Below are 25,210 nucleotides of genomic sequence, written 5' to 3' on the forward strand. Positions count from 1 at the left end.
AACAGAACCTTTTTGGATATGACATCAAGAGCATAAATGACAGAAGAAAAAATTGATAAATCAGACTTCATCAAAATTAAAAACTTGTACTACAAATGATACCATCAAGAAAGAAGAAAAGCCCACAGAACAGAGAATATTTGCAAATCATGTATCTAATAAGGGACTTGTATCCATAATATATAAATAATTCTTATAGCTCAGTAATAAATAGATAAATAACCCAATTTTTAAATGGGCAAAGGATTTGAAAGGCCTTTCTCCAAGGACAATATACAAATGACCAATAAACATGAAAAGGTGCTTAGCATCATTAATCATCAGGGAAATGCAAATCAAAACCACAACAACATACCACTTCATATCCACTAGAACTGCTATAAGCAAAAAGACAGACAATAAGAGTTGGTGAGATTGTGGAGCAATTGGAACACTCGTACATTGCTGGTGGGAATGTAAAATGGTGCAAGCTCTTTGACACTTCCTCACAATGTTAAACACAGAGTTAACAAAACAACCTAGCAGATGCACTTCTAGGTATACACCCAAAAGAAATGAAAAAAAAACATCCACCCAAAAACTTGTACATGAACCTTCATAGCAACATTATTCAAAATAGCTAGAGTGGAAACAACCCTAACATCCGTCAGTGGATAAATAAAATGTGGTCTGTCCATACAATGGAGTATTATTTAGCAATAAAAAGGAATCAAGTACTGATGTATGCTACAACATGAATGAACCCTAAAAATATTATGTTAAGTGAAAAAAAAGCCAGTCGCAAAGGACCACACATTGTATGATTCTCTTTATATGAAATGCCCAGAATAGGCAAGTTAGAAATTAAATTAACAGTTGCCTAGGGCTATGGGTGGGGCAGGGAGGAACGGGAAGTGACTGCTAATGGTTACAGAGTTTCTTTGAGGTGACAGAAATTGTTCTGAAATTAGATTGTGGTGATGAGTGCACGACTCTGTGAATGTACTAAAAAACACTGGCTTGTAACCTTTAAACTGGTGGATTGCTTGTTATGGAATTATCATATATCTGAATAAAGCTGTTTTAAAAAATCAGGTGGCCAGAGAAGCCCTCCCTGAGAAACTGACTTTAGAAGTTTTGGCAGGGAAATGAAACATTTTCTTAGTAAAAATATATTATGAGTACATTATGGAATAGAATGAACAATTCACATACATTTTAATAATAAAACATGATATGTTAAAGAACCTTTAGGTCCACATGTGTCCCTTCAAGCCCAGGTCACACAGTAGAGAGGTACTTGGGAGAACGTTTGATAAGCAGCACAGCACAGGGTTCAAGGAGGGAATCAGAACTATCAGAGTTGGATCTTGGAAGGATCAGGGTGGAAAAAGGACTAGAGGGGGCATGCAGCCCACATCCTCAGGAAGGGAGGGGCATTCTTGAGCACTGTGCTTAGGGCCTAGCCTTTGCACCTCTTCTCCTCACTTCATAGATGGGAAACTGAGACTTGGAGGGACTGGGTAATGATAATAGTAAGAAAAAGTCCACAGTCACCTGGTGGCAAATTGATCTGATGGTGAGACGTTTTGTACAGTGGTATGAGGGGAAAAGAATGATGGGAGAAGGGGGAAGATTCCAGAGATCAATGAGGATGCTTGGCAGAACTTGCTGTCTCATCAGCTGTGAGTGGTAAAGATGAGGGAAGAGTCAAGGACACATCCAGTTTCCAGTTTGTATATTGGGTGAATGGTGGAGCTGTTTGCTGAAATGGGGAATGCTGCCAGGCAGAAGATGGCATGTTTGGTTGGGTTAGAGGCACCTGTGGAACATCCTGGGGGTGAGGTGGGGGCTGTCAGGTTGTGTATTGATCTGGAGATCAAAAAAGAGAGAGAGAAGTCTGTGCTAGCAACAGGGTAAGTGGATGATCAGGGTTCCTAAACTCACATGTCTTCAGGAGCTTGCAGATGGCAAGCCATGAGTGCAGCAGGCCAGTGGGAGAATTACAGGTGGAGACCATGGAGAACAATCAAGTACACTCCCTTCCAGAGAGAGCACCCCTTACTCAGCTCTAGACCATAACTGCCATGTAGAGAGTGGGAAGGGAGCATGATTAAGAACATAGAAGTTGGAGCCAGACTGCCTGGGTTCAAATTCCAGCTCCCTTACAAGTTGCTTTACTTCTCTGTGCCTTGGGTTCCTTATCTGTAAAATGGGGATGATAATATAGTACCTTCCTCCTAGGAAAAAATATATATATTTATGTGTGTGTGTGTGTGTGTGTGTATACATATGTGTGTATACATATGTGTGTATGGCATATAGCAAGTCTACAAAAGTGTCAGCTATCATTATCATATGAGACTTCAGATCCAGCTGTCAGAGGGGCTACACATCTATAATGTTATGTGAAATTTACTAACCTGAAGTTGTTGGCAACTGATTAAAATTTTATTTAAATAGTCCAGAATCAAACACAATGCATATGGATGAGGTCTGCATATCGCTCTTGAGCTTCCAATTTGAGACCTCCGACAGCCATGGTAAGTTAAAGTGGGGGTCGAGTGGTGGTTTTACCTAGAGAAAAGGGAAAATGAGAAGAGCTGGCCCTGGGACAGGTGGCAGAGGAGAGAATGCCTGCCTTATGATGTCCGATGCCCTGCAGGATCCCAGAAGGAGAGATAGATGTACAGCAAGACCATGAAGAAGCTGTTAAGAGTGGAAGCCTCTGGAAGGAGGGCCCAGGTCCACAGTGTGGGCAGCCATGGTCTCTGGCATGATGACCTCCTGGAGCCTGCCAATAAGCCCAGCATCACTGGAAAGTTCAAGGTGCTGGAGCCGCCCGTGCTGGGTCATGACCTGAGGCTGGTCCTTTGCTTGGCTAACCTCACATCCTGGGTCCAGTGGGTCCAAGTCACCATACTTTACACCCACAAGCCGGTGGCAGAGATCCTGCACGAATCCCATGCAGTGAAGCTGGGACCAGAAGAAGATAAGAACGCCACAGCTGGGTGGGACCTGGTTGGCCCAGCTCCTTTTCCAGGAGGGTTGGGGTTGGGGGCAGACTTCCTGGCATCCTACGTTCATTCCCAGGAAAGAAAGGGATATTTCTGAGCATTTGCAGATGAGAAAACTGAGGTTCAGAGGGGCTGAATAATGAAGATAGTAATAAAAGTACACAATCATCTAGTGGCAAACATATAATGCTCAGGTGATCCCACTTAGTATGAATATTCACACACTGAATAAATACCTGCTGGGAGCATTTCGTAGTATGTGGAATATGCCCTGTGTTACCTTTCTAAAATCCAACAAATTTCAGAGCTCATCTGGCTCCAGGTGTTTGGTGTGAGAGGAATGGACAAGTAAGAGATGTTTATTAAGTGCCTACATGTGCCAGGCCCTGTCCCAAGAATTCTGCAGGCATCAGCTACAACCCACAACCACCCTCAGTCCTCTCCCCTCCCCTTTCCTCCCATATTCTTCCTCTGTCACTGTCTTTCTCTCTCCCCTGCCCCACCAGCACATACATTCTGAAGGATTCGATTAAATAAAGACATTGTTCCTCTGAACCAGTTTCAGCTAAGTGAAACCTTGTGTGTTTTGACAGGATGTGAAAATATGTGAAGGAGGTGTCACATATTTTTTGCTTTTCTGTCACTTATTTTTCACACAGTCTAAATCACAAAATAACACTTCACAAGGAAATGTTAATTAACATACACTTTCTCCTGGTTTTTTTCATATTAAAAGTAATACAGCTATGTAGGGGAAAGCAGGAGCAAGATGGCAGAGTAGATGGACATGCGCTCATTCCTTCTTGTGAGAGCACGTGAATCACAACTAACTGCTGAACAATCATAGACAGGAAGACACTGAAACTCACCAAACGACATACCCCACATCCAAAGACAAAGGAGAAGCCACAGTGAGGCAGTAGGAGGGGAGCAATCACAATAAAATCAAATCCCGTAACTGCTGGGTGGGTGACACACAAGCTGGAGAACGCTTATACCACAGAAGTCCACTCACTGAAGTGAAGGTTCTGAGCCCAACATTAGGCTTTCCAACCTGAGGGTCCGGCAACGGGAGGAGGAAATCCTAGAGAACCAGACTGTGAAGGCTAGCGAGATTTGATTGCAGGATTTTGACAGGACTAAGGGAAACAGAGACTCCACTCTTGGAGGGCACACACAAAGTAGCGGTCGCATCGGGACGCAGGGAAAGGAGCAGTGACCCCATAGGAGACTGAACCAGACCTACCTGCTAGTGTTGGAGGGTCTCCTGCAGAGGCAGGGGATGGCTGTGGCTCACCATGAGGACAAGGACACTGACAGAAGAACATCTGGGAAGTACTCCTTGGAGTAAGCCCTCCCAGAGTCCGCCATCAGCCCCACCAAAGAGCCAGGTAGTCTCCTGTGTTGGGTTGCCTCCGGCCAAACAACCAACAGGGAAGGAGCCCAGCCCCACCCATCAGCAGACAAGCGGATTAAGGTTTTCCTGAGTTCTGCCCACAAGAGCAACAGTCAGCTCCACCCACCACCAGTCCCTCCCATCAGGAAACTTGCACAAGCCTCTTAGATAGCCTCATCCACCAGAGGGCAGACAGCAGAAGCAAGAAGAACTACAATCCTGCAGCCTGTGGGAAAAAAACCACATTCACAGAAACATAGACAAGATGAAAAGACAGAGGGCTATGTACCAGATGAAGGAAGAAGATAAAACCCCAGAAAAACAACTCAATGAGGTAGAGATAGGCAACCTTCCAGAAAAAGAATTCAGAATAATGATAGTGAAGATGATCCAGGACCTCGGAAAAAGAATGGAGGCAAAGATTGAGAAGATGCAAGAAGAGTTTAACAAAGACCTAGAAGAATTAAATAACAAATACCTAGAATAATTAAAGAACAAACAAACAGAGATGAATGATACAATAACTGAAATGAAAAATACACTAGAAGGAAACAATAGCAGAATAACTGAGGCAGAATAACGGATAAGTGACCTGGAAGACAGACTGGTGGAGTACACTGCAATGGAGCAGAATAAAGAAAAAAGAATGAAAACAAATGAAGACAGCCTAAGAGACCTCTGAGGCAACATTAAATGCAACAACATTTGCATTATAGGGGTCCCAGAAGGAGAAGGGAGAGAAAGGACCCAAAAAGATATTTGGAGAGATTATAGTCAAACACTTCCCTAACATGGGAAAGGAAATAGCCACTCAAGTCCAGGAAGCACAGAGAGTACCAGGCAGAAAAAACCCAGGAGAAACATGCCAAGACATATAGTAATCAAATTCGCAAAAATTAAAGACAAAGAAAAATTGTTGAAAACAAGGGAAAAATGACAAGTAACATACAAGGGAACTCCCATGAGATGAACAGCTGATTCCTCACCAGAAACTCTACAAGCCAGAAGGGAGTAACATGATATATTTAAAGTGATGAAAGGGAAGAACCTACAACCAAGATTACTGTCTCCAACAAGGATCTCATTCAGATTCGACAGAGAAATCAAAAGCTTTACAGACAATCAAAAGCTAAGAGAATTCAGCACCACCAAACCAGCTCTACAACAAACGCTAAAGGAACTTCTCCAAGTGAGAAACACAAGAGAAGAAAAAGACCTACAAAAACAAACCCATAACAATTAAGAAAATGGTCATAGGAACATACATATCAATAATTACCTTAAATGTGAATGGATTAAATGCTCCAAGTAAAAGACACAGGCTCGCTGAATGGTTACAAAAACAAGACCCATATATATGCTGTCTACAAGAGACCCACTTCAGACCTAGGGACATATACAGACTGTAAGTGAGGGGATGGAAAAAGATATTCCATGCAAATGAAATCAAAAGAGAGCTGGAGTAACAATACCCATACCAGATAAAATAGACTTTAAAATAAAGAATGTGACAAGAGGCAAGGAAGGACACTACATAATGATCAAGGGATCAATCCAAGAAGAAGATATAACAATTTTAAATATATATGCACCCAACATAGGGACACCTCAATACATAAGGCAACTGCTAACAGCTATAAAAGAGGAAATCGACAGTTATACAATAATAGTGGGGGACTTTTAACACTTCACTTACACCAATGGACAGATCATACAAACAGAAAATAAGGAAACACAAGCTTTAAATGATACAATAGAGCACATAGATTTAGTTGATATTTAAAGGACATTCCATCCAAAACCAGCAGATTACACTTACTTCTGAAGTGCGCACAGAACATTCTCCAGGATAGATCACATCTTGGGTGACAAATCAAGCCTCAGTAAATTTAAGAAAATTGAAATCATATCAAGCATCTTTTCTGACCACAACGCTATGAGATGAGAAATCAGTTACAGGGGAAAAAAGTAAAAAACACAAACACATGGAGGCTAAACAATACGTTACTGAATAACCAAGAGATCACTGAAGAAATCAAAAAATACCTAGAGACAAATGACAATGAAAACATGACGATCCAAAACCTATGGAATGCAGCAAAAGCAGTTCTAGGAGGAAAGTTTATAGCTATACAAGCCTACCTCAAGAAACAAGAAAAACCTCAAATAAACAATCTAACCTTACACCTAAAGGAACTAGAGAAAGAAGAACAAACAAAATCCAAAGTTAGTAGAAGGAAAGAAATCATAAAGATTAAAGCAGAAATAGATGAAATAGAAACAAAAGCAAACATCAATAAAACTAAAAGTTGGTTCTTTGAGAAGATAAACAAAATTGATAAACCATTAGCCAGACTCATCAAGAAAAAGAGGGAGAGGACTGAAATAAATAAAATTAGAAATGGAAATGGAAAAGTTACAACAGACACTGCAGAAATACAAATCATCCTAAGAGACTACTACAAGCAACTCTATGCCAATAAAATGGACAACCTGGAAGAAATGGACAAATTCTTAGAAAGGTATAACCTTCCAAGAGTGAACCAGGAAGAAATAGAAAATATGAACAGACCAATCACAAGTAATGAAATTGAAACTCTGAGTAAAAATCTTCCAACAAGCAAAAGTCCAGGACCAGATGGCTTCACAGGTGAATTCTATCAATCATTTAGAAGAGAGCTAACACCCAACCTTCTCAAACTCTTCCAAAATATTGCAGAGGAGGGAACACTCCCAAGCTCATTCTATGAGGCGACCATCACCCTGATACCAAAACCAGACAAAGATAGTACAAAAAAAGAAAATTACAGACCAATATCACTGATGAATATATATGCAAAAATCCTCAACAAAATACTAGCAAACAGAATCCAACAGCACATTGAAAGGATCATACACCATGATCAAGTGGGGTTTATCCCAGGAATGCAAGGATTCTTCAATATATGCAAATCAATCAATGTGATACACCATATTAAGAATTTGAAGAATAAAAACTTTATGATCATCTCAACACATGCAGAAAAAGCTTTTGACAAAATTCAACACCTATTTATGATAAAAACTCTCCAGAAAGTGGGCATAGAGGGAACCTACCTGAACATAATAAAGGCCATATATGACAAACCCACAGCAAACATGATTCTCAATGGTGAAAAACTGAAAGCATTTCCTCTAAGATCAGGAAAAAGACAAGGATGCCCACTCTCACCACTATTATTCAACATAGTTTTGGTAGTCCTAGCCATGGCAACCAGAGAAGAAAATGAAATAAAAGGAATACAAATTGGAAAAGAAGAAATGAAACGGTCCCTGTTTGCAGATGACATGATACTATACATAGAGAATCCTAAAGATGCCACCAGAAAACTACTAGAGCTAATCAGTGAATTTGGTAAAGTTGCAGGATACAAAATTAATGCACAGAAATCTCTGGCATTCCTGTACACTAATGATGAAAAATCTGAAAGAGAAATTAAGGAAACACTCCCATTTACCATTGCAACAAAAAGAATAAAATACCTAGGCATAAACCTGCCTAGAGAGACAAAAGACCTGTATGCAGAAAACTATAAGACACTGATGAAAGAAATTAAAGATGAAACAAACAGATGGAGAGATATACCATGTTCTTGGATTGTAAGAATCAATATTGTGAAAAGGACTATACTACCTAAAGCAATCTACAGATTCAATGCAATCCCTATCAAATTACCAATGGCACTTTTTACAGAAATAAAACAAAAAATCTTAAAATTTCTATGGAGACACAAAAGACCCCGCATTGCCAAAGCAGTCTTGAGGGAAAAATACGGAGCTGGAGGAATCAGATTCCCGGACTTCAGACTATGCTTCAAAGCTACAGTAATCAAGACGATATTGTACTGGCACAAAAACAGAAATATAGATAAATGGAACAGGATAGAAACCCCAGAGATAAACCCACACACCTATGGTCAACTAATCTGTGACAAAGGAGGCAAGGAAGTACAATGGAGAAAAGACAGTCTCTTCAATAGTGGTGCTGGGAAAACTGGACAGCTACATGTAAAAGAATGAAATTAGAACACTCCCTAACACGATGTGCAAAAATAAACTCAAAATTGATCAGAGACCTAATATAAGACTGGACGCTATAAATCCTTAGAGGAAAACACAGGAAGAACACTCTTTGACATAAATCACAGCAAGATCTTTTTTGATCCCCCTCCTAGGGTAATGGAAATAAAAACAAAAATAAACAAATGGGACCTAATGAAACTTAAAAGCTTTTACAAAGCAACAGAAACTACAAACAAGACGAAAAGACAACTCTCAGAATGGGAGAAAATATTTGCAAATGAATCAATGGACAAAGGACTAATCTCCAAAATATCTAAACAGCTCATACAGCTGAATATTAAAAAAAACAAACAACCCAATCCAAATATGGTCTGAAGACCTAAATAGACATTTCTCCAAAGAAGACATACAGATGGCCAAGAAGCACACGAAAAGCTGCTCAACATCACTAATTATTAGAGAAACGCAAATCAAAACTATAATGATTATCACCTCACACTAGTTAGAATGGGCATCATCAGATAATCTACAAACAACAAATGCTGGAGATGGTGTAGGGAAAAGGCAATCCTCTTGCACTGTTGGTGGGAATGTAAATTGATGCAGCCACTATGGAGAACTGTATGGAGGTTCTTTAAAAAACTAAAAATAGAATTACCATATGACCCAGCAATCCCACTACTGGGCATATACCCAGATGAAACCATAATTCAAAAAGACACATGCACCCCAATGTCCATTTGCAGCACTATTTACAATAGCCAGGTCATGGAAGCAATTTAAATCCCCATCAACCGCCGATTGGATAATGAAGATGTGGTGCATATATACAATGGAATATTATCCATAAAAAGGAACGAAATTGGGTTATTTGTAGAGACGTGGATGGATCTAGAGACTGTCACACAGAGTGAAGTCAGAAAGAGAAAAACAAATATCGTATATTAACCCATATATGTGGAACCGAGAAAAAGGGTACAGATGGACCAGTTTGCAGGGCAGAAATAGAGACACAGATGTAGAGAACAAATGTATGGACGCCAAGTGGGGAAAGTGACGGGGGTGTGGGGTGTGGTGTGATGAATTGCGAGATTGGGATTGACATATATACACTAATATGTATAAAATGGACAACTAATAAGAACCTGTTGTATAAAAAAATAAAATAAAATTCAAAAATTCAAAAAAAATGTAATACATATTCATTAAAGATTTAGAGAGCAGAAGGGAAAGATCACCTATGATCCTGCCACCCACCTACAAATTGTTAACGTTTTCCTTCCAAATTTTTAATGCCTGTTGCTTTTTGAAAAACAGTTCTGGGGCTTCCCTGGTGGTCCAGTGACTAAGACTCTGTGCTCCCAATGCAGGGGGCCCGGGTTTGAGCCCTGGTCAGGGAACTAGATCCCACATGCCACAACCAAGAGTTCGCATGCTGCAACTAAAGATCCCACATGTCACAATTAAAGATCCTGCACGTGGCAACAAAGATCCCATGTGTCGCAAATAAGAACCCGTGCAGCAAAATAAATAATTTTTTTTTGGTTCCAAAATAGGGTCTTTATATTTTTATTAAAATAAAAAAGATATTACAGAATATAAGTCCAGTAAAATTTCCTTTTTTTTAATTAAAAAAGGAAAATTAAACAAAAGAAAAGAATCTGTTAAAATGTTTGGTTCTATGTATGGTCACCAAAATCTATAATCAATTTGCTTTCAGTCAAATATACACACAGATAGAGACATAGACACAGTAAATACACACGCACACATACACATTCTAATTAATGTTTAAGATATTAGGAACATCAAAATATATTTGTGTATGCTTCTCAAACTGGGCTTCCTATCATCTTGGATATATGGTGCTGTATCATTCCATATTATATAAATTAATGCACTATTTATATTAACACAAAGTTATTATGGAATAGAATGCAAAATTTGCACGCATTTTCTAGCACTCAGAAATTATCAAACAAATATTAAGGAGTTGATTAATCAATGAATTAGGTTTTATTTTAACATCTTTATTGGGGTATAATTGCTTTACAATGGTGTGTTCGTTTCTGCTTTATAACAAAGTGAATCAGTTATACATATACATATGTTCCCATATCTCTTCCCTCTTGTGTCTCCCTCCCTCCCACCCTCCCTATCCCACCCCTCTAGGCGGTCACAAAGCACCGAGCTGATCTCCCTGTGCTATGCGGCTGCTTCCCACTAGCTATCTACCTTACGTTTGGTAGTGTATATATGTCCATGCCTCTCTCTCTCGCTTTGTCACAGCTCACCCTTCCCCCTCCCCATATCCTCAAGTCCGTTCTCTAGTAGGTCTGTGGCTTTATTCCTGTCTTACCCCTAGGTTCTTCATGACATTTTTTTTCTTAAATTCCATATATATGTGTTAGCATACGGTATTTGTCTTTCTCTTTCTGACTTACCTCACTCTGTATGACAGACTCTAGGTCTATCCACTTCACTACAAATAGCTCAATTTCGTTTCTTTTTATGGCTGAGTAATATTCCATTGTATATATGTGCCACATCTTCTTTATCCATTCATCTGATGATGGGCACTTAGGTTGTTTCCATCTCCGGGCTATTGTAAATAGAGCTGCAATGAACATTTTGGTACATGACCCTTTTTGAATTATGGTTTTCTCAGGGTATATGCCCAGTAGTGGGATTGCTGGGTCATATGGTAGTTCTATTTGTAGTTTTTTAAGGAACCTCCATACTGTTCTCCATAGTGGCTGAAGCAATTCACATTCCCACCAGCAGTGCAAGAGTGTTCCCTTTTCTCCACACCCTCTCCAGCATTCATTGTTTCTAGATTTGTTGATGATGGCCATTCTGACTGGTGTGAAATTATATCTCATTGTAGTTTTGATTTGCGTTTCTCTAATGATTAATGATGTTGAGCATTCTTTCATGTGTTTGTTGGCAGTTTGTAAAAGCCTGCCAAAAAAAGAAAAAAGAAAAACAGTTCTAATGATATCACAAACACTCATTAGTGCCCTGCTCCTTTCATATTACATTGTAATTTAAATATTTTTATAAGCTCTTCATTCACATCATTTGAATGGATGTATAATCTGTAAACAAATATATGGTGATTTATTTCATCTTTTCCCTTCTTTTGGGTAGTTATCAGCTATTGCTATTTCTAAAAAGCACTAAAGTAAACATCTTGGTGAAAAAAATTCCCTTTTTTTGATCTAGATTTTGGACTGTTTTGTTAGAATACATTCACAAAAATGGAATTACTAAGACAAATTTTATAGCTATTAAATATAAATAATTTATTAAAATTTATAATTTTTTAAATTAATAGGCTTTTTTTTAGCAGTTTTGGTTTCAGAAAAAATGAGCAAAAAGTCCAGAGGGTTCCCATATACCCCTCACCACCTCCCATATTTCCCTATTATTAGCATCTTGCATTAGTGTGGTACATTTGTTACAGTTGACAAGCTAATACTGGTACATGTTATTCTTAACTAAAGTCCATAGTCTACATTAGAGTTCACTCTGTATTGTACATTCTGTGGGTTTTGACAAATGTATGACGTGTATCCATCATTAGAGTATCATACAGAATAGTTTCACTGCCCTAAAATTCCCTGTTCTTCACCTATTCACTTCTCCCTCCCTCATCTCAAACCCCTAGCAACCACTGATCATTTTACTGTCACCAAAGTTTTGCCTTTCCCTAAATATCATAGAGTTGAAATCATACAGTGTGTAGCCTTTTCAGATTGGTGTCTTTCACTTAGAAATAAGTACTTAAGATTCCTCATGATTTTTTCATAGCTTGATAGCTCATTTTTTGTTATCACTGAATAGTATTCCTTTATATGGATATACCACAGTTGATTGATCCCTTCACCTACTGAAGAATACCTTAATTGCTTCCAAGTTTTGGCAATTATGAGTAAAGCTGGTATAAACATCCATGTACAGGTTTTTTTGTGAACATGTTTTCAATTTATATGGGTAAATACTAAGGAGCATGATTGCTAATGGTATGATAAGAATATGTTTAGTTTTCTAAGAAACTGCCAAAGTATCCCAAAATGGCTGTAACACTTTGCATTCCCACCATCAATGAATGAGAGTTCCTGTTGCTCCACATCCTCTCCAACATTTTGTGATGTCAGTGTTTTGGATTCTTGTAATTCTAATAGGTATGTGGTTGTATCTCGTTTTAATTTGAAATTTCATAATGATGTATGATGTGAGCATCTTTTCATATGCATCTGTATATCTTCTTTGGTGAGGTGTCTGTATAGATCTTTTGCCCATTTTTTAATCATGTTGTTCATTTTCTTATTGTTGAATTTTAAGAGTTCTTTGTACATTTTGTATAATTGTCTTTTATCAGATGTGTCTTTTGCAAATATTTTCTCCCAGTTTTTGGCTCACCTGCTCATTCTCTTGACAGTTCTTTCACAGAGCAGAAGTTTTTAATTTTAACAAAGTGCAATTTATCAATTTTTTTATTTCACGGATCATACCTTTGGTATTGTACCTAAAAATTCAGTCATCATCATACCCAATATTATCTAGGTTTTCTCCTATGTTATTGTCTAAATGTTTTATAGTTTCACACTTTACATTTAGGCTTATGATCCATTTTAATTTCATTTTTGTAAAGGGTATAATATATGTGTCTAGAATCTTTTTTTTAGTGTGGATGTCCAGTTGTTCCAGCACCACTTATTAAAAGGACAATCTTTTCTCCATTGCTCCTTTATCAAAGATCAGTTGACTATATTTGTGTGGATCTACTTCTGGGCTCTATTTTGTTCCACTGATTTGTCTATTCTTTCATCAATACCACACTCTTTTGATTACTGTAGTTTTATAGTAAGTCAAAGTCAGGGAGTGTTAATCCTCTGATGTTCTTTTCCTTTAATATTGTGTTGGCTCTTCTGGGTCTTTTGCCTCTTTTCATAAATCAGTTTAGAATCAATTTGTTGATATCCATTAAATAACTTTCTGGGATTTTGATGGAATTGCCTTGACTATAGATCAAGTTGGGAAGAACTGACATCTTGACAATATCAAGTCTTCCTATCCATGAACATGGAATATCTCTGCGTTAATTTAGTTAGTTTTTTATTTCTTTCATCAGAGTTTTTTATAGTTTTTCTCATGTATATACATATCTTCTACATATTTTGTTAGATTAATGCCTGAGTTGTTCACTGTGGGGGTGCTAATATAAATGGTATTTTAAATTTCAAATTCCACTTGTTTAGTGCTGGTATATTTTAAAAAGTGATTGAATTTTGTAAATTAACTTTATATCCTGTGACCTTGCTATAATTAGTAATTAGTATGATTACTTCCAGGAGTTTTTTATTACTGATTCTTTCAGATTTTCTACATAGATAATCATGTCATCTGTGAACAAAGAGTTTTATTTCTTCCTTCCAAATATGTATACCTTTTATTTCCTTTTTTGCCTTTTTGCCTTAGCTGGGACTTCCAGTCCAGTGTTGAAAAGGAGTGGTGAGAGAGACATCCTTGCCTTTTTCCTGTTCTTAGTGGGAAAGCTTTGAGTTTCTCACTGTTAAGTATGTTGTTAGCTATCAGTTTTTTGTAGATGTTCTTTGTCAAGTTGAGGAAATTCCTCAGCTATTCCTAGTTTGCTGAGAATTTTAATCATGAATAGGTATTGGATTTTGTCAAATGCTTTTTCTGCATCTACTGATATGATCATGTGACTTTTCTTCTTTAGCTTATTGATGTAATGGGTTACATTAATTGATTTTTGAATTTTGAGGTAACCTCGTATACCTGAATAAATCCCACTTGATCGAGGTATAGAATTCTTTTTATATATTGTTGGATTAAATTTGCTAATATTTTGTTGAAGATTTTTGCATCAATGTTCATGAGCGATATCGGTATGTAATTTCCTTTTCCTGTAATGTCTTTGTCTGGTTTTGGTATTAGAGTTATGCTGCCCTCATGAAATGGTTTAGGAAGTATTCCCTCTACTTCCGTCTTCTGGAAGAGATTGTAGAGAATTGATGTCATTTCTTCCTTAAATGCTTGGTAGAATTCACCACTGAACTCATCTGGGCACAGTGTTTTCTGTTTTGAAAGGCTATTCACTATTGATTCTTTGATTTACTATTGATTTCTTTAATAGATATAGACCTGTTCTGATTGTGTGTTTCTTCTTCTGTGACTTTTAGCAGATTCTGTCTTCAAGGAATTGGTACATTTCATCTAGGTTATAAAATTTGTGGGCATAAGGTTGTTCAAAATATTCCTTTATTATCCTTTTAATGTCCATGGGATCTATAGTGATGTCCCTCTTTCATTTCTGATATTAGTAATTTGTGTCTTCTCTCTTTTTTTCTTATTTAGCCTGGCTGGAGGCTTATCAGTTTTATTGATCTTGAAAAAAAAAAACAACCAGCTTTTGGTTTTGGTGACTTTCTCTTTAGATTTCTTGTTTTCAATTTTATTGATTTCTCATCTAGCTTTTTTCTAAATTTTATTTCTCTTCTTTTGCTTACTTTGGATTTAATTTATTCTTTTTCTAGTTTCTTAAGATGGAAATTTAAGATTTATTGCTTTTAGATCTTTCTTCTTTTCTAATATATGCATTCAGTGCTATAAATTTCTACCTAAGCACTGCTTTGCTGCATCCCACAAATTTTAAGTAATATTTTCATTTAGTTCAAAATATTTTTAAATTTCTTTCAAGATATCTTCTTTAGCCTAAGTGTTATTTACAAGTGTGTGGTTTAATCTCCAAATATTTTGGAGTCTTCCAGTTATCTTTCTGTTACTGATATCTAGATTAATTCTCTTGTGGTCTGAGAGCATACATTGTATAATTTTTATTCTTTTAAATTTGTTAATGTGTTATTCATGGTCCAGAATGCGGTCTTTCTTGGGAAATATTCCATATGAGCTTGAGAAGAATGTGTATTCTGCTCTTGTTGGATGAAGTAGTCTACAGTTATCAGTTATACCTAGTGGTTGATGGTGCTGTTGAGAACATTAATTCTAAGAAAAGGGTCTCAGTTTTTATTAGATTGTTGGTGGAGTCCATGACCTACAGAACTGCAAGGAGCTCTGTTCTGAATATTGTAAGGAGTAGTCTTTCTCCTCCCTTCTCCCGTGGTCTGAACTAATGTCCAAAGCTCTGTCCATGTGCATAATTGGGAGCATCTGGTGGTTTTTCACTCTGGAGCCTTAAAATTTGCACTTCTAATAAGTTACCAGGAGATGCTGATGCTACTGGTCCCAGGACCACACTTTGAGAACCACTCATCTCCCACCATGCAAGGAGTAAATGATATAACATATATAAACTATTTGGCATAATTCCTACCACTAATGAACATTAAATTTATGGTAGTGATTGTCAGTATTGTTGGTATTATTATAAGCTGGGGATAATAATACTTGCTCATGGGATTGTTGTAAGGATTAAATGAGTTAATCCATGAATGTGCTTCCAAGTGCCCCAGACACTTTAATCCCTCAGTAAAAGTCAGCTTTTAAAATGATTAATTATTACTAGTACTGTAGTAAGGGTTCTCCTAGTAATGGCCTGCTGGACTAAGGGAACCCATAAAAACATGGTAGAACTTTGACACATGGATCAGCTATGGGCATTCAAGAAGCATCGACTATATGCAAAGCTCTTGGGGAACAGAGAGTTTGAATCCTTTAAGGATCTCTCCCACAGATGCCTTTGGAGGCAGGAAGGAAACAGAAATAAAGGAAGCAGTAGTGATAAGGCAGTAGGGGATGGTAGAGCCTGGGCAAACTGGAAAGGACATGTTGTACCTAAAAGAAAAAAATGTATAGTGGTCAAATATATATATGTGACTAACAGTCACCTATGGCCTGTGGTGACCCATGCTCAAAAGAAGAGACTGCACGGGACTTCCCTGGTGGTGCAGTGGTTAAGAATCTGCCTGCCAATGCAGGGGACATGGGTTTGAGCTCTGGTCCGAGAAGTTGCCACATGCTGCGGAGCAACCAAGCCCGTGTGCCACAACTACTGAAGCCCACGCGCTCTAGGGCCCCCATGCTGCAACTATTGAAGCCCACACACCTAGAGCCCGTGCTCTGGAACAAGAGAAGCCACCGCAGTGAGAAGCTTGAGCACCACAATGAAGAGTAGCCCCCGCTTGCCACAACTAGAGAAAGCTCGCATGCAGCAACAAAGACCCAACGCAGCCAAAAATAAAAATGTATATACAAGTAAATAAATAAATTTATTTTTTAAAAAAAAAGAAGGGACTGCATAGGCAGGTTGTTTGTGGCTGATGAGAGAGAGATGGAAATGGCCAGAACCTCAGTAGGCAAAGGGCACAAGATGATTGGGTAAGGGCATCAGTGAAGCCTTTCCACAGTTGGTGAGCCTGACTGGAACTGCGCCTTAATGGGGAGAGAGGATTTGGAGAAGCTCTGAGGAAGTTGGCCTCCTCACTGAGTTGGAAGCTTGAGGTAGGCCTTTGGCCTCCCTCTTCTCTGCACTAGCACATAGTAGGTGCTCATTAAGCAGTGAGTGAATTCCTGATGGGATAAATTGTTGATGGAGTGAGAGATTTCCTTTTGGAATGATTGGGGGGATTTTAAACACATCTCCAGAAGCTCTTAGAGAGTCTGCTGTCATCGTAGCTGACTGGCCTGAATTTGAATCCGACCTTATCTTGGAGCCTTGATTTACTTGCTATGTGACACTGGACAAGAAATTACCTTCTCTGAGCCTTAGGTTTCTTAATCTGTGAACTGATGATAGTAATTACTATCTCAGATTGGTTGCAAGGATCATAGAGGGTATAACTATGAATTTAGCCTTCCCTTCCTTTTCTAGGTTCTTTGAAAAAGAACATCAGAATCCCAGTTCCCACCTCTGCTTTCCCTTCCAGAGAAAAAGATCCCAATTGCAATATCTTACTCTCAATATAAGGAAGACCTGACAGAGGACAAGAAGATCCTTTTGGCTGCCGTGTACCTTGTCACCAAAGGAGAGAAGCTCCTGGTGGAGAAGGACGTTACTCTGGAGGACTTCATCACTATTAAGGTGACTCCTGTAAGCTGTTCCTGGCAGGCCTCCGTCAGAGCTGGGGGAGGGCATCAGAGGCTGGGGGTTTGTGCTTTTAGCTCTGGCTTCAGCTCTCAAAGGTTGGAATAAGTGGTGTGGATGCAGGAGTATGGATATAATGATAGATCTCAGTAATGGGGTAGGTGGAAGCAAGGGGTAGACAAGTTTAACTCCCCATCCTCTGACCCAGCCAAGATCATGGGTTTCCTGGGAGAACGGGGAGGATGGGGGGTGACTTATGGGTACTGCCCCTCCAGGTGCTTGGCCCAGCCGCGGTGGGGGTGGAAGTGATGGTGGTCAACCCCCTCTCGGAGAGAGTGCAGGACTGTATGCTGATGGTGGAGGGCAGTGGCCTTCTCCAGGGACAGCTCAGCATCGAGTAGGTGTCAGCCTGGGGTGGGAGGGCTGCTTATAGCCCTTCCTTATAAAATGGGCCATAAAGACACTGCCAGCAGGGGGAGGAGGGAGAGATTCTGGATCCCCAGGAACCAGTCCACTGCCTAGACACATCAGCCTTTCTTCATTTATTCATTTCTTTATTTAATAATTAACTTATTTGGTCATATAACTTGTCCACTCATTCACATTCATATTTTCTTTCATTTATCCATTTACTTATTCATTCACTCACTCTTATTCATTTACTTTCTCCTTCACTCATTCATTTACACTTTTTTCATGTTTTCACTCATTCATTCATGTATTTATGTACTCAGCTCAGTTTTGACTGGTTCATTCATCCACTCATTCTTTCTTTAATTTGCTCACTCATTTACCTATTCATTCATGTATGCATTCATTCACACATATTCTATTTATCAGTGTACTCATTTATTTACTTATTCTCAATCATTCACTGATTCATTCATTCATTCACTCACTCACACTCATATGGTCCTTCATCATATTGGCCTGTGCTCTGACCCACCTGTCAACTGTTGGGAACACCAAGATGAACAGATGCGGTTCTGCCTGAAGAAGGACTCTCAGCAATATATGGCTCTTCAAATGAAGACAGTGTGATTTGTGCAAAGGGATGGACCCTCAAGGTCCAAGAGCTCAGAGATAGCCCTTGAGTTGGAATTGGGTGGGACCAGGGGAAAGCCCCAATGGAGCTGGTATTTAAGCTGGGGCTTAAGTGATGAATTGAGGAGATTTTCAGGGATCAAGAAGGATGGAGAACTTCCCAGTCAGAGGTCTCCATGGCTGGTATAGTCAGGGAAGGTCTCCTGGAAGAAGAAAAACTTAATCTGGGCCTCAGATGTAATTGGAATGGGAAGGGCACTCTAGGTAGGAGGAACAGACCAGACAAAAGCCCAGAGGAGGGGAAGTGTAAGGTATGTTCAGGGCACAGGGAGGAGACTAGCCTGACTGGTTGAAAGAAGCAAGAAGTGGTAGAAAGGATAACTAAGCTGAAAGCATATTGAAAGGCTTGAATGTCAAGCCACAAGGTGTGACCTTGATCCTAAGTGCTCTGGAGAGCTGTGGACTGGCAGACCAGGTTCAGGAAGGAGACAGAGCTGAAGGTCTGCCTTTCTCCCATCTCCCCAGTGTGCCCAGCCTGCAGCCCCAAGAGAGGGCCTCAGTCCAATTCAACATCATCCCCTCCAAGAGTGGCCCACGGCAGCTGCAGGTGGACCTTGTCAGCTCCCACTTCCCGGACATCAAGGTCTTTGTGATCATCCACGTGGCCACAGCCAAATTATGGGCCATGGGGGGCCAAGAGTGGAGGAGATGTCCCCTGTTCTCCTCCTGTCCACCTCTCTGCCCTTCCCATATGGGAGCCAGGAGGTCTGGGTTCCAGTCCTGCTTCAGCTTCTGCCCTACTCTGTGAACTTGGGCAAGTCCTTCCCCTCCTGGGCCTCAGTGTCCCTATATGTAAAATGAGGTGTTAGACTCAGTACCCCTTATACTTTTGGACAATGATGGATGATATAAGGAGCCACTACCACCTTCATCTCATCACCCTCATTGCTGATGGACTAATGGACTGAGAGTCACAGTAACCTTGGCCCACCCGGCTGTGCCACCTCCTGTCAGCCAGTTCACCATCACCCTGGCTGACCCCTGCACTCTCCTTGCTTGTCTCTCAACTCTTCAATGCTCTGACCACAGCAAGATCAAGAATATTCTCCAAGCTCTGACAGAGAACCCAAAAGTTTTGGCACTGACACCTAAATATCCCTCAACACTCCTGTCTTACACAGAGGGGACAGTCTAGCCTATGGCCACGGGGTAAGCTAGAGACAGAGCTGGGGCCTTTGTGCATGCCATTTACACCAGCAAAGTTTTACCCCAAAGTCATGTTCCTGAAAAGCATTGGGTTTAAAGTGATGGGAGAATTTCCCTCAATGAAGACACAGGCCCAGCAACTGGAGGTGGGGAGGGGGAACGCGTGGGGAAGGGAGTGGTTACTGCTGCCTGAAAGAAGCTGAAGAAAGAGGAAGGGCCATCAAGCCCAGCTGAGTTTGGGGATAGAGCCCCAAATCTGATCTAGCTATGGTCATCAGGGATCTCGTACAACCAACCCAGCTACACCCAATGTTCATTTACTTCTTTGGAACCAGAACAGTGTTGCCTTTGAAAAACATCCCCAGCAGCTTACCCTACACACAATCACTCTCTTAGCATCAAAGCAGAACAGAGACTACTAGGATGAGGACCAGAGTGGAGACCATCAGGCCCTGAAGATAACTGCATCAGACATAGAAATCAGCTCCGAAATGCTCTAGATAGCCAAGGAATTATAACTAAGCATGCAATTTAAATAATCTGAACTACAACAAAACAGGCACATCTGCAGTGAGACGTCTCCTGGTCATGACTCAGGTGAGAACAATTCATGAAGGGGGTCAGGCAAACACACAGACTTTTGCATGACCTTTGTGACCTAAGCCTTAATGAAGACATTTCTGATGATTCCACACAGCATGGGGACAGCTTGGAGAATCCAGATGAGTGGATGCATTTAATGAGTCAGGCCCTCAGCTCCAGGACTCCTCTCTAAGCCATCCAAAGGTTTTGGTTGCTGATCCTGTATAAAAAGGGCAGCTGGAGGTTCAGAGCAGGCAGCCATTTCCTCAAATTTGAGCAACAGGAAGGGGCCTTGGGGGCTGAAGTCAACAGGAGGCCATCTCCCACTCTTAGTACAAAGGACACACCTGTCAGGAGGGAGACCGAGATGGTCTCCCCTTGGGGGTACCCCAGACACCTCACTCTCCCCACAAACACCAACTGCCCGTCTTCCTTAAGCTCGGCTGTCATAGGCTGAGTTTCCAAGGAAGCTGAGTCTGAGATGGAGCTTAGGGTGCAGGGTGTTGACTGAGGGATGACATTGGGATCAACCCCCATGGAAGGGAGGGGGAGGAAGAAGGAGGAAGGAACCAGAGGAGAAATCGGCCCATGATTCAGGCCCAGTGAAGCCTGGGCGCACCCCACGGGCAGCTCTGAAGCTAGTATGGCCTGTCAGAGTGTGTGTATTTGAATAAGGGAAAGTAGCTGAAGGTGATGGGGTCACCTGCCGGGTAGCTGCATCTCCAGCTCAGCCCCTTTGCCCTCGCACCTCTCAGCTGGGCCGAGGTAGCACTTCACTGGGACCAAACTGGTCTCACAGGTCCTTCTAGCTCCAGCTGAAAGCAGAAGCCACTGCAGCAGCCAGTGAGAATACCCTGGTCAGGACTGGGATAGGTGGGGACGTTGAGAGAAGATAGCCCAAGGGGGACTGTGGATGGAAATGCTTCTTTTGAAGCTGCAAAGAAAAATGTGCAGGTAGGGATTACCTGTCAGTTGATAGGGCAACACCTTGACAGTGCCCTTCATGGAGGAAGGCAGAACACATAGTTTAAGACTGCAAAACCTTAGAGTCAGCTGGCCATGGGGACCCAGAATGACACCAGCAACCTGAGACTCAGGCCTCCCCCTGCTTCCTTTAAGTCCCCTTGGTCTCTTAAATGCTGCCTTCAGGGAAGCTCTTGACACTGAGTTAGGTCATAATCTGGCTTTCATGCCAGAGAAGCCTTTAGAACAGCAGTTGGCTAGCTTTTACTGTCAAGGACCAGATAGTAAATACCTGGGGCTTTGCAGACCATATGGTCTCTGTTCCAACTACTCCACTCTGCTGTCATGGTGTGCAAGCAGCCATAGACTAGGGGTAGACAAATAAGTGTGGATGTGTTGCAATAAAACTTTATCTACAAAAACAGGCAACAGGCCAGGTTTGGTCCACAGGTTGGGCTTTGCTGACCCTGCTGCAGAACAACATGTTGGTTCAGCTGCTTGCTCCAGGACTGAGTCCTGATGCCAGGCTATACCAAGCCTAGGATCAAGCCCAGACTTGAACTGAGGCCAAGCCCTGAGCAAACCCCACAAGGAAACTCAGATGAGGTTCCAGCTTGTGCTCATGACCTTAGATAGAGCCATCACTATCCATGACTGCCTAGACTTTGTCATGACCGTGATGCTAGAATGAGTCCTATACCTTGACCTCACACTAAGTCCTGGCTCCTACCACAGCTAACCCATGACTTGACTGGCCCTAGATCAAGCCCTGACCCAGCCCCAGACATTCCTGGCCCCAGACTGAGCTTCAATTCTGATATCTGATTGAGCCCTGAACCCAGGCTGAACCCTGGTCCCAAACAGAACTCTGGTACTGGACTGAGCTCTGACCCCACCCTGAGCCCTGATCCAGTCTCATTCCAAGTCCTGATCTCAATCAGACCCCAGCCAGATTGAGCTCTATGCCTTGGATTTCTCATCCAGATCTGAGTTTCTCAAATGGGGGCCCACACACCCCTCCAGGATATTTGATGTCACTGGGCAAACATGACCTGTCTTCTTGCACCAGGAATCTGAACTCACCTTCCTTTCCCTTTGAGGTACTTGGGCAGAAATATTTGAGAAGCATGGTGAACCACTGGATCCTCACATCTGTGTCATGCTGTGAGAGTCTGCACTCACAGCCCAGCTCTCCAGGAGTAAATATAAATGCCTGGCAGCTGACCAGGGCCCTCTCTCCACCCCTGTGCATTCACTTCTCTTACGCATTTGCCAAGAGTGGAAGGAGCTCTGCTAAGCACCTGATACCAGAGCAGGAGGTCATCTCCTGCTCTTAGTATAAAGCACACTCCTGTCAGCAGGGAGGCTCCATATGTCATCCAAGATGGTCTCCCCTTGTGGGAGCCCCAGACACCTCACTCTCCCTGCGAACACCAACTCCCTGTCTTCCTTAAGCTTGGCTGTCGCAGACTGAGCTTCTCAGGAAGCTGAGTCTGAGATGGAGCTTAGGGTGCAGGGTATTGACTGAGGGGTGACCTTGGGATCAACCCCCAAGGAAGGGAAGGGGAGGAAGAAGGAGGAAGGGGCCGGAGGAGAAGTTGGCCCATGATGCAGGCCCAGTGACAGCCTGGGCGCACACCCACGGGCAGCTCTGAAGCTAGAATGACCTGTTAGAGTTGCTCCAGACTTAGCTGAGATGGCTGGGCCTTCCTATGCTTCCATCTGTCACCCATTCGCCCCAGAAGTGGCGTGACTTTTGGCGACTCTACAGCCAAGGCCATCCCTGAAGTGGCCAACAGCTGAGGGTCATCTGCAGGCAGCACTTCTAGCAGTTGGAGCAACAAGCCCTTCACTGAAGGAAAGTCTGGACAGCACATCTGCATGTCCACCACACCTGCGATCTGTTCAACGCAAGGACAGAGCAGTCGGATTCCAAGTTCCTTTCACTCATAGGGATTACCTTCCAGGTGGTATACAGAGGTATTCAATACATTTTTGAAGGTATAAAAAGTAAAATGAGAAATACAAGTAAACAAGCAAATTCATAAATAAATAAGTTAATTCAATTTAGTGAAACATGACAAAAAGAAAATAAAACGGAAGGCCACCTCTCCCCAAATGGTGGGGAGCTAGATTGTGGCATCAGAGAAAGACTTTCTGAGGAAGTGACGTTTAAGCTGAAATTTCAATAATGACAATAAAATAATGATTAAAAGCCAAATTAGTGTGTTTCCTGGAGAGTTCCTTACATGCCAGAAACTGTTTCAAGGGCTTTGCACATATTAATTTATTTAATGGTGGTAGAGCCCTGGGCAGTGTCCTAACCAGGTGATTTCTGCTATGACATAGTTGCTGTATGTTCCTGTTACCAGTCACTGTGTGACAAACCAACCCATACCTTAAGGCTTAAAATAATGACCATAATTATTTTGCTCATGAATCTGCAATTCAGGCAGGGCTAGGTAGAGATAACTCATCTCTGCTCAACTTAGTGAAGCTAAGGTTTTACAGCTCAAAGGCTAAGTCTGGGATAATCTGAAGGCTTGTTTACTCATACTTCTGGTGGTCGATGCTGGCTGTTGGCTGAGTCCTAAGCTGGGCTGTGGGCTGGAACACCTACCTACTACCTCTCCACATGGCCTGGGCTTCCTTACAACATGATGGCTGGATTGCAAGGGGGAGCATCTCAAGAGAGAGAGTCAGATGGAAGCCATGTTGCCTTTATGATCTAAGATTGGGAGTCACCAGTGTCACCTCTGCCACATTCTCTGTTCATCAGAGAAGTTCAAAGGGAGGGGAAGTAGACCCAATCCATAATAAAAAGTGGAAAGATTCTGGAAGAGCTTGTAGGACTGGAAATACTGCTGTAGATATTTTTGGAAATACATGATCTGCCATACTGCTTCCTGCTGCCTGCTTCCTAACTCTCTGGAGACTCATGGAATCCCGTATTGCCCTCTGTCTGGTCTGTCTGTTAGCATCCTCTCTAATTTCTACTCCATCCCCTTTTGCTTAAGCCAACAAAAGTCAGTTTCTTTTGCTTGCAACAAAGAACCCTGACTCATAAAGCAGTGAGGTGGAAAAAAGCATGATGAATCCAAGGGACAAAGTGAAAGCCAATGTACCCAAAGTGACTTGCAGCTCAATACCTTCTTCTTGACATAGGTCAGTGGCCCTGACCTACAATTCCTAGATATCAACCAACAAGGGGGATTCAGAGGCCAGTACCTTGACTCTGACCACTTCAACAGCTTCTCATTTGTGTCAACTTTGCAGTTTCTGTAGGCCTAAAAGGCTGTCCCTCAGAAAGATCCTTGGCATTCTATTTATTGGTCTGGCAGAGTGGGTTTTAAGACTCTTTTTCTTTATCTCCACCAAATTGTTACATGCCTCTCTGTAGTCAGTCCCCTTCCCTCAATTTATGACTCTTTTTAAATCGAAGCAAAAAAGACAAAGGGATGATTGTGGTAGTGGTGGTGCTTGTATTTGTCAGGGTTCTCCAGAAAAATAGAACCAATAGGATGTAGATATCAGATTTGTCAGCCTCCATAGTTGTGTGAGCCAATTCCTTAATCAAATGCATTTCTATGTACTATCAATGAATAATCCAAACCAAAATTTAAAACATATTCACAATGGTAAAAAAAAAAAAACTTAGATGTAAATTTAACAAAACACATGTATTTATATGCTGAAAACGACAAAATGCTGGTGAAAGAAATCAAAGAATATCTAAATAAATGGAGAGACATACCATGTTCATAGATTGGAAGACCCAACGTAGTTAAAAAGTCAGTTCTACCCAAAATGATACACAGGTTTAACGCAATTCCTATCAAAATCCCAGCAAGGAAAATTGATAAATTAGACTTCAGAGCAATCTAATTAAGG

The 25,210-nt window shown here is 41.2% G+C and overlaps 1 protein-coding gene across 1 annotated transcript in view; it reads left to right on the forward strand.

The window, feature by feature from the left end:
• Positions 1-19,376, forward strand: part of TGM6 (transglutaminase 6) — a 38,665-nt gene extending 19,289 nt beyond the window's left edge. Inside the window, 4 exon segments of the mRNA XM_029220818.1 lie at positions 2,637-2,979; positions 17,375-17,521; positions 17,800-17,921; positions 19,094-19,376. Coding sequence (XP_029076651.1) covers positions 2,637-2,979; positions 17,375-17,521; positions 17,800-17,921; positions 19,094-19,376 — 895 coding nt within the window.
• Positions 19,377-25,210: the final 5,834 nt, after the last annotated feature.

This window comes from Monodon monoceros, unplaced genomic scaffold, assembly GCF_005190385.1.
Source record: "Monodon monoceros isolate NGI ecotype Baffin Bay Population unplaced genomic scaffold, NGI_Narwhal_1 Super_Scaffold_13, whole genome shotgun sequence".
NCBI classification, from domain to species: domain Eukaryota; kingdom Metazoa; phylum Chordata; class Mammalia; order Artiodactyla; family Monodontidae; genus Monodon; species Monodon monoceros.